This window comes from Hemitrygon akajei, chromosome 2 (assembly GCF_048418815.1).
Source record: "Hemitrygon akajei chromosome 2, sHemAka1.3, whole genome shotgun sequence".
Taxonomy (NCBI): Eukaryota; Metazoa; Chordata; class Chondrichthyes; order Myliobatiformes; family Dasyatidae; genus Hemitrygon; species Hemitrygon akajei.
This window is the reverse complement of record NC_133125.1, coordinates 186,112,278-186,121,884: the sequence shown is the minus strand read 5'-3', so window position 1 is coordinate 186,121,884 and position 9,607 is coordinate 186,112,278. Positions and strand designations below refer to the sequence as shown.

Here is a 9,607-nt window from a genome sequence, read left to right as displayed (position 1 = left end):
TTTTTTCTGTGTTGTTTTTTAAGTAGTTCAGTCTAGTTTTTGTAATGTGTCATGTAACACCACGGTCCTGAAAAACGTTGTCTCATTTTTACAGCAGTTATGGTCGAAAAGACAATAAAAAGTTATTTGACTTGAAGCCCCTCCTTGGTCCCGTTGACGATTAGTGAGAGGTTGTTATCATGTTTCAGTCTCCGTCGCCTCGGAAATTCTATGACTCAGACCTGGAATCGAGCACGCTGGAGGCCAGGAAAGAGCACGGCCCCGCCGCCCTGCTCGGACCGGGGCCCCTGGTCAGGAACTCAATCTAAATGCAACACCGGCGTTCTCCAAACCGGAAAGGGCCGAGTGCCCTTCATTGGCCAGAAAATAACTGTCAATCAAGAGCCCCGCCCACACATCTTTGCTTGCCGCCAATGGGAGAAGCGGCGATTGGAGCCTCCAATGGGCGGAGCGATGGAGGTCACGTGGTAGTCGGCGGGGCTTGGCTCCAATGGGCGGAGCGCTGGAGGTCACGTGGTGGTCGGCGGGGATCGGCTCCAATGGGCGGGGCGCTGGAGGTCACGTGGTGGTCGGCGGGGCTCGGCTCCAATGGGCGGAGCGCTGGAGGTCACGTGGTGGTCGGCGGGGCTCGGCTCCAATGGGCGGAGCGCTGGAGGTCACGTGGTGGTCGGCGGGGCTCGGCTCCAATGGGCGGAGCGCTGGAGGTCACGTGGTGGTCGGAGGGGCTCGGCTGGACTACAATGGGCGGTGGTTTTGTCGCTCCCCGGTTGGCATGGTGACGGCTGACCGCTGCCGCCGGACGCCATGGCGCTGCTCGCCTCCCGGCTCCGGGCCTTCGGTTTGTTTGCTCCGGTGGTCGTCCAAGGTGAGGCGGGCATCACCCCAGCGGTTCTTGGCCCAATGCCTGCCTGCCTGCCTGCTGGGTGGGGCGGGGGGCGGGGTGATCATCCAGTTCCATTGGACATTTAACCGTCCCTCACAATCCCGCAGAGAGAGTCCCCACCCTCGGCCATGGACCCTCCTGCCCAACAAAATCGTCTGCGACACCGCGGCTTTGAGGCCCAGACCCCGTCCCAACGTCCGACTCAGGCGAGTCAAACCCGTGTCGTGAGCCCCAGGCCTCTCATTTACAAACATGTCTCGGACATCAGACATACAAGGTTATTAAGGGATTGGACACGCTGGAGGCAGGAAGCATGTTCCCGCTGATGAGTGAGCCCAGAACTAGAGGCCACAGTTTAAGAATAAGGGGTAGGCCATTTAGAACAGAGATGTGGAAAAAGTTTTTCACCCAGAGAGTGGTGGATATGTGGAATGCTCTGCCCCAGAAGGCAGTGGAGGCCAAGTCTCTGGATGCATTCAAGAGAGAGTTAGATAGAGCTCTTATAGATGGCGGTGTCAAGGGATATGGGGAGAGGGCAGGAACGGGGTACTGATTGTGGATGATCAGCCATGATCACAGTGAATGGCGGTGCTGGCTAGAAGGGCCGAATGGCCTTCTCCTACACCTACTGTCTGTTATCAGTAAAGACACAACCGGACGATATATAGTCCATTCGAAACCTTCCGTCGCCATCACTGCCCCCGGTACAGTGCGGCCCCGCAGCCTGAGGCCCGAGATCACTGAGTACAGCTAAAACAGAAACATCAGAGCCAATCTTCTGCCAAGCGAAACCCTGGGAAGACAGCTTCAACTCCGTGTGAACACACCGCCACAAATGAAATGCACAGCTTCATCCCCTCACCCCGGGGCTTCAGGTCCACTCGTCACTAGGACTGAATTGGTCCCCTCCATCCGCCCCAGCTTTCAACCAATCAATCAACAAGTCCAACTTGCAGCATACCAGATCATACCCTCTTGAATTGCACGCTGACGTTGTATTTGGCTTCCTCAGCACTAATTCAACCTGTAAATTAACCTTTAGGGACAAGGACTCCCAAGGCCCTCTGCACTTCGGGTTTTGAATTTTCCCTCCCTGTGTCAAGCTGATGATAATGTGGCAGCTTGGTGCAGAGAGATGAAGCAGCATTGATGGCCATGCGATGGCATTATAGGAGTTACAGATGGGCAATCTGCCTTTAAAGGGGAGGAGAGATTTCCCACTGTGTGTAAATGATCCAAATGTGAACACAGTTTTCAGTGGTTGGGAAGACTAGAATATACAAATTAATGAGAAGCCAAGTTATGCATTTCCTAAAAAAGGGTCAAAAAGTAATTCTCCCACTTCGAGGTAGTGAAAAAGGTTGTAAGTAAATAGATTTTAGCAGACAAGTGAAATTGTTGGATTAACACTGATTTTTGCTGTTTTAGATGTTTGGTCTGAGCTTACAATAACGCATAATAGCAGCAGTGCTCACCAAACGATTGAACTAAAATGCATTTCTTCAGAGAATGGTAGCAGATTTGAATGGATGAAAAGTGAAACCGACATAGCGTCTGTTTATAAACTGTCCGCTGACAATTCCAGCTTGTGTATTCCTGATGCTGACTACGATGATTGCGGATTATTTACCTGCATTGCAACAAATAATAGTCTCGTTGAAAAAGAAACATTCAACTTAGTTGTTGACGGTGAGTTTCATTAGCACCTCAAACCACTGAGTGAGCTGACACAATGTCAGGTGTCTACAGTAAACAATTTAAAATGTTATTTGCAAGGGGAAGGGATCTGGGTCTTTATTTATAAATGTTTCTGCAAATTCTGGCTTTTATTGTCATTCATAAAATCAAAAAATAATCAGACGTTCCCCACTCTCAACTTCCCTGCAACTTCAGAAGCTTCTTTGTTTTAAAGATTTTTTGTATTATTGAGAGGCAGCGTGGAATCAGCCCTTCTCAGCAACCCCTGATAGATCCTAATCATGGGACAACTTACAGTGACCAACTAACCCACCAACCGTGCCCCATTGCATTGTGGGAGGAAACCTCAGCACGCAAAGAAAATCCACGCGGTCACCGGGAGAATGGACCAACTCCTTCTAGGCAGCAGCAGGAATTGAACCCGGGTAAAGGGTTGTTCTACTGTGCCACCCTTCTGTCTCCTTCATGTTGTAGATCTGGGAGATCAGAATGGTAAACCATGCATGAGGACAAAAGAGATGGGGGAGATCTGAAATAGAAGTGTGGTAAAACAGCATCAGCTTCACGGAGTCTATACAGGTGACAGAGGAGGAGATGTTTTCTGACTTGAGGCAAATTATGCTCAGTAAACTCCCAGAGCCTGCTGGCATGGTCACCACATATCAGCTGTGTGGTGAAACAAGCACTACAGCGCTTCTTTCACTTCAGATTGTTGAAGAAGTTCAGCATGAGTCTCCAAATCCTAAGGACTTTCTAAAGGGGCACAATTGAGAGCACCCTGACTGGCTGCATCGCTGCCTGGTATGGGAACTGTACTTCCCTCAATCGCAGGACTCTGCAGAGAGCCCAGCTCATCTTAGTTGTGAACTTCCTGCTATTCAGGCCATTTACAGAGACAGATGTGTAAAAAGGGCCCAAAGGATCATTGGGGACCTGAGTCACCCCGACCACAAACTGTTTCAGCCACTACCATCTGGGAAACGGTACCACAGCATAACAGCCAGGACCAACAGGGACAGCTTCTTCCACCAGGCCATCAGACTGATTAATTTATGCTGACACATCTATTTCTGTTGTATATTTTACTATACATAGTATTTATTGTAAGTTACTATAATTTGCACACTGCACATTCAGACAGAGAAGTAACAAAGATTTTTTACTCCTCATGTATGTGAAGGATGTAAGAAAGAAATTTAATTCAATTAAAGCAAGTGCAAAACCTGCCAGGGCCCTCACAGAGACACCCTGGCAACAGGTGAAGTACCAGGTTATTTCTTAAGCAGTTTGAATGGGGCACGACTGCGCAAGCGCGTGGACGTCGGCTAGAGAGAACAGTGGGAAGAGTTTAAAATGAAGATCGCTTTACAGAGCGAAAGTCTGTTCAAGGAGCAGACTACAGAGTAGAAGGAGACAGAGCAGGAAGGCTTTGGCTCAACGGGGCTTAGGCAGTAACGGGTGGAGGTGAGGTACGTTACTTGTGTAGAATACAGACAGGAAGTATGTGTGTGAGTCTGGTTTTCTGTGCTCATTGTCAAGTCAAGTCAACTTTTATTGTCATTTTGACCATAACTGCTGGTACAGTGCATAGTAAAAATGAGGCAACGTTGTTCAGGACCATAGTGTTAAATGACACAGTACAAAAAACTAGACTGAACTATGTAATAAAAAAACACAGAGAAAGCTACACTAGACTACAGACCTACACTGGACTGCATAAAGTGCACAAAAACAGTACTGGCATTACAATAAATAATAAACAGGACAGTAGGGCAAGGTGTCAGTCCAGGCTTTGGGTATTGAGGAGTCTGATAGCTTGGGGGAAGAAACTTATGTAGTCTGGTCGTAAGAGGCAGAATGCTTCGGAGCCTTTTCCCAGACGGCAGGAGGGAGAAGAGATTGTATGAGGGGTGCATGGGGTCCTTCATAATGCTGTTTCCTTTGCGGATGCAGCGTGTAGTGTAAATGTTCGTGATGGCAGGAAGAGAGACCCCGATGATCTTCTCAGCTGACCTCACGATCCGCTGCAGGGTCTTGCGATCCGAGATGGTGCAATTTCTGAACCAGGCAGTGATGCAGCTGCTCAGGATGCTCTCAATACAACCCCTGTAGAATGTGATGAGGATGGGGGATGGGAGATGGACTTTCCTCAGCCTTCGCAGAAAGTAGAGACACTGCTGGGCTTTCTTTGCTATGGAGCTGGTGTTGAGGGACCAGGTGAGATTCCCCGTCAGGTGAACACCAAGAAAATTGGTGCTTTTTACGATCTCTACCGAGGAGCCGTCGATGTTCAGCGGGGAGTGGTCGCTCCGTGCCCAACTGAAGTCAACAACCATCTCTTTTGTTCAGATTCTGAGACGGGTTGTTGGCTCTGCACCAGTCTGTTAGCCGCTGCACCTCCTCTCTGTAAACTGACTTGTCAGATGTGGGAGGTCCTAGAAACTCCTGACCTCCTGGATAGCCACATCTGCACCAGGTGTGTCGAGCTGCAGCTCCTTGGGGACCGAGTTAGGGAACTGGAGATGCAGCTCGATGACCTTCGCCTAGTCAGGGAGAGTGATGAGGTGACAGATAGGAGTTACAGGCAGGTAGTCACTCTGGGGCCTGGGGAGACAGATAAGTGGGTAACAATCAGGAGAGCGAAGGGCAAGAGTCAGACTTTAGAGAGTACCCCAGTGGCTGTACCCCTTAACAATAAGTACTCCTGTTTGAGTACTGTTGGTGGTGGGGACAGCCTACCTGGGGAAAGCAACAGTGGCCTTGCGGCTCAGAAGGGAAGAGGATGGCAGCAGTGATAGGGAACTCTATGGTTAGGGAGTCAGATAGGCGATTCCGTGGGTGCAGGAAAGAAACGTGGATGGTAGTTTCCCTCCCAGGTGCCAGGGTCCGGGATATTTCTGATCGCGTCCATGATACCTTAAAGTGGGAAGGAGTACAGCCAGAGGTCATGGTACATGTTGGTACCAATGACATAGGTAAGAAAAGGGAAGAGGTCCTGAAAGCAGAAAAGATGGGTTGCACTTGAATCTGAGGGGGACCAATATCCTGGCAGGGAGGTTTGCAAAGGCTATTTGGGAGAGTTTGAACTAGAATTGCTGGGGGGTGGGAACCGAACTGAAGAGACAGAGGAAGGGATAGTCGGCTCACAAATAGAGAAAGCTTGGAGACAGTGTGAAAGGGAGGATAGGCAGGTGATAGAGAAGGGACACGCTCAGACTGAAGGCTTGAGATGTGTCTGTTTTAATGCAAGGAGTATTATGAATAAAGCGGATGAGCTTAGAGCATGGATCAGCACCTGGAGCTATGATGTTGTGGCCATTACAGAGACTTGGATGGCTCAGGGGCAGGAATGGCTACTTCAAGTGCTGGGCTTTAGATGTTTCAGAAAGGACAGGGAGGGAGGCAAAAGAGGTGGGGTCGTGGCACTGTAGATCAGAGATAGTTTAATGGCTGCAGAAAAGGAGGAAGTCATGGAGGGGTTGTCTACAGAGTTGATGTGGGTGGAAGTTAGGAATAGGAAGGTGTCAATAACTCTGCTGGGTGTTTTTTATAGGCTGCCCAATAGTAACAAGGACATTGAAAAACAGATAGGGAGACAGATTCTGGAAAGGTGTAATAATAACAGGGTTGTTGTGGTGGGAGATTTTAATTTCCCAAATATTGATTGCCATCTCCCTAGAGAGAGGGGTTTAGATGGTGTGGAGTTTGTTAGGAGTGTTCAGGAAGGTTTCTTGTAGAAAACCCTACAAGAGGAGAGGCTGCACTTGATCTGGTATTGGGAAATGAACCTGGTCAGGTGTCAGATCTCTCAGTGGGAAAGCATTTTGGAGATAGTGATCACAATTATATCTCCTTTACCATAGCATTGGAGAGGGATAGGAACAGACAGGTTAGGGAAACGTTTAATTGGAGTAAGGGGAAATACGAAGCTATCAGGCAGGAACATGGAAGCATAAATTGGAAACAGATGTTCTCAGGGAAACATGTGGAAGAAATGTGGCAAATGTTCAGGGGATATTTGCGTGGGGATCTGAGTAGATATGTTCCAATGAGACAGGGAAGTTATGGTAGGGTACAGGAACTGTGGTGTACAAAGGCTGTTGTAAATCTAGTCAAGAAAAAAAGAAGAGCTTACAAAAGGTTCAAAAAGCTAGGTAATGATAGGAATCTGAAGATTATAAGGCTAACAGGAAGGAGCTTAAGAATGAAATTAGGAGAGCCAGAAGGGGCCATGAGAAGGCCTTGGCAAGCAGGATTAAGGAAAACCCCAAGGCATTCTACAAGTATGTGAAGAGCAAGAGGATAAAACATGAGAGAATAGGACCAATCAAGTGTGACAATGGAAAAGTGTGTATGGAACTGGAGGAGATGGCAAAGCTACATAATGAATACTTTGCTTCAGTATTCACTACGGAAAAGGACCTTGGCAATTGTAGGGATGACTTACAGTGGACTGAAAAGCTTGAGAATGTAGATATTAAGGAAGAGGCTGTGCTGGAGTCTTGGAAAGCATCGAGTTGGATAAGTCGCCGGGACCAGACTGGATGTACCCCAGGCTACTGTGAGAAGTGAGGGATGAGATTGCTGAGCCTCTGGCGATGATCTTTGCATCATCAATGGGGACGGGAGAGGTTCTGGAGGATTGGAGAGTTGCAGATGTTGTTCCTTTATTCAGAAAAGGGAGTAGACACAGCCCGGGAAATTATAGAGCAGTGAGTCTTACTCCAGTGGTTGGTAAGTTGATGGAGAAGATCCTGAGAGGCAGGATTTATGAACATTTGGAGAAGCATAATATGATTAGTAGTCAGCATGGCTTTGTCAAAGGCAGGTCGTGCCTGAGCCTGACTGAATTTTTTGAGGCTGTGACTAAACACATTGATGAGGATAGAGCCATGGATGTGTGTATATGGATTTCAGCAAGGCATTTGATAAGGTACGCCATGCAAGGCTTATTGAGAAAGTAAGGAAGTATGGGATCCAAGGGGACATTGCTTTGTTGATGTAGAATTGGTTTGCCCACGGAAGGCAAAGAGAGGTTGTAGATGGGTCATATTCTGCATGGAGGTCAGTGACCAGTGATGTGCTTCAGGGTTGGGTGTGTTGCAGATAGTGTGGAGGATGGTCAGAGGTTACATCAGGGCATTCATAGGATGCAAAACTTGGCTGAGAAGTGGCAGATGGAGTTCAACCCAGATAAGTGTGAGGTGGTTCATTTTGGTAGGTCAAATATGATGGCAGAATATAGTATTAATGATAAGACTCTTGGAGGATCAGAGGGATCTTGAGGTCCAAGTCCGTAGGCCACTCAAAGCTGCTGTACATGGTGACTGTGTGGTTAAGAAGGCATAAGGTGTATTGGCCTTCATCAATCATGAGACTGAGTTCAAGAGCCGAGAGGTAATATAGGTTGCAGCTATATAGGTCAGACCCCAATTGGATTACTGTGCTCAATTCTGGTCACCTCACTAGAGGAAGGACGTGGAAACCATAGAAATGGTGCAGAGGACATTTACAAGTATGTTTCCCAGATTGACGAGCATGCCTTATGAGAATAGGTTGAGTGAAATCGGCCTTTTCTCCTTGGAGCGATGGAGGATGAGGTGTACAAGATGATGAGAGGCATTGATCATGTGAGTAGTCAGAGGCTTTTTCCCAAAGGCTGAAATGGCTAGCACGAGTGGGCATAGTTTTATGGTGCTTGGAAGTAGGTACAGAGGAGATGTCTGGGGTAAGTTCTTTACGCAGAGAGTGGTGAGTGCATGAAATAGGCTGCTGGTGGAGGCGAAAATGATAGGATCTTTTAAGAGACTCCTGGATGGATACATGAAACTAGAAAAATAGAGGTCTATGGGTAAGCCTAGGTAGTTCTAAGGTAAGGACATGTTTGACACAGCTTTGTGGGCCAAAGGTCCTGTATTGTGTTGTAGGTTTTCTATATTTCTACCAGAGAATTGGAGGAAATCCAATGTTGTTCTGCTGTTTAAGAAAGGCTCTAAAAATAAACAAGGAAATTATAGGCTGGTTAACCTGACATCAATATTGGGAAGATTATTGAAAGGTATTCTAAGGAACTGGATATAAGAGTATTTAGATGGCTTTGTGCATGCTAGGTCATGCTTAACCAATCTTATGCAGTTTCTAGAGGAAGTTAAGAGGAAATTTGAGGTAGGCAAGGCAGTGGATGTTGTCTATGTGGACTTTAGGAAGTCATTTGACAAGATCCCACATGGAGGCTGGTCAAAAAGGTTCAGTCGCTCGGCATTCAGGGTGAGGTAGTAAATTGGATTAGACAATGGCTTTGTGGGAGAAGCCATTGAGTGGTAGTCAAGGTTGCCTCTCTGACTGGAGGCCTGTGGCTAGTGGAGTGCTGCAGGGATTGGTGCTGGGTCCTGTTTGTTATCCATATCAATGATCTGGATGATAATGTATTTAACTGGATCAGCAAATTTGCAGATGACACCAAGACTGGGGGTGTAGTGGACAGTGAGGAAGACTATCATGAATTGCAGAGGGAGCTGAACCAATTGGAAAAATGGCAGATGGAACTTAATGCAGGCAAATGTGAGGTTTTGCTCTTCGGTAGGACCAACACAGTTAGGTCGTACACCGTGAATGTGAGGGCATTGAGGATTGCAGTGGAACAATAGGATCTGGGAATACAAGTCCATAACTCGTTGAAAGTGGTGTCATAGGTTGGTGGGGTAATATAAAGAAAGCCTTTGGGTCACTAACCTTCATAAATTAAATATTGAGTACAGGAAATGGAATGTTATGTTGACATTGGTGAGGTCTACTTTGGAGTATTGTGTGCAGTTTTGATCACTTGCCTGCAGGAAAATGTAAATAAGGTTAAAAGTGTATGGAGAAAATTTACAAGTGTGTTGCTGGGGCTGGAGGACTTAGTTATAAGGAAAGATTGAATAATTTTGGACTTTATTCCTTGGAATGTAGGAGATTGAGGTGAGATTTGATAGAGGTATGCAAAATTATGAGGGGTTTAGACAGGGTAAATGCAAGCAGGCTTTT

At 47.2% G+C, this 9,607-nt stretch overlaps 1 protein-coding gene across 4 annotated transcripts in view; it reads left to right on the top strand.

The window, feature by feature from the left end:
- Positions 1–677: 677 nt before the first annotated feature.
- Positions 678–9,607, top strand: part of LOC140719121 (uncharacterized) — a 61,450-nt gene continuing 52,520 nt past the window's right edge. Inside the window, exons 1-2 of one of the 4 annotated variants that reach the window (XM_073033515.1) lie at positions 678–865; positions 2,312–2,572. In XM_073033515.1, the coding sequence (XP_072889616.1) occupies positions 805–865; positions 2,312–2,572 (322 nt within the window). In that variant the 5' untranslated portion in view covers positions 678–804. Of the gene's footprint in view, positions 866–994; positions 1,161–2,311; positions 2,573–9,607 lie in introns of those variants that run through there. The other 3 variants (XM_073033531.1, XM_073033523.1, XM_073033539.1) reach the window with 3 other exon arrangements.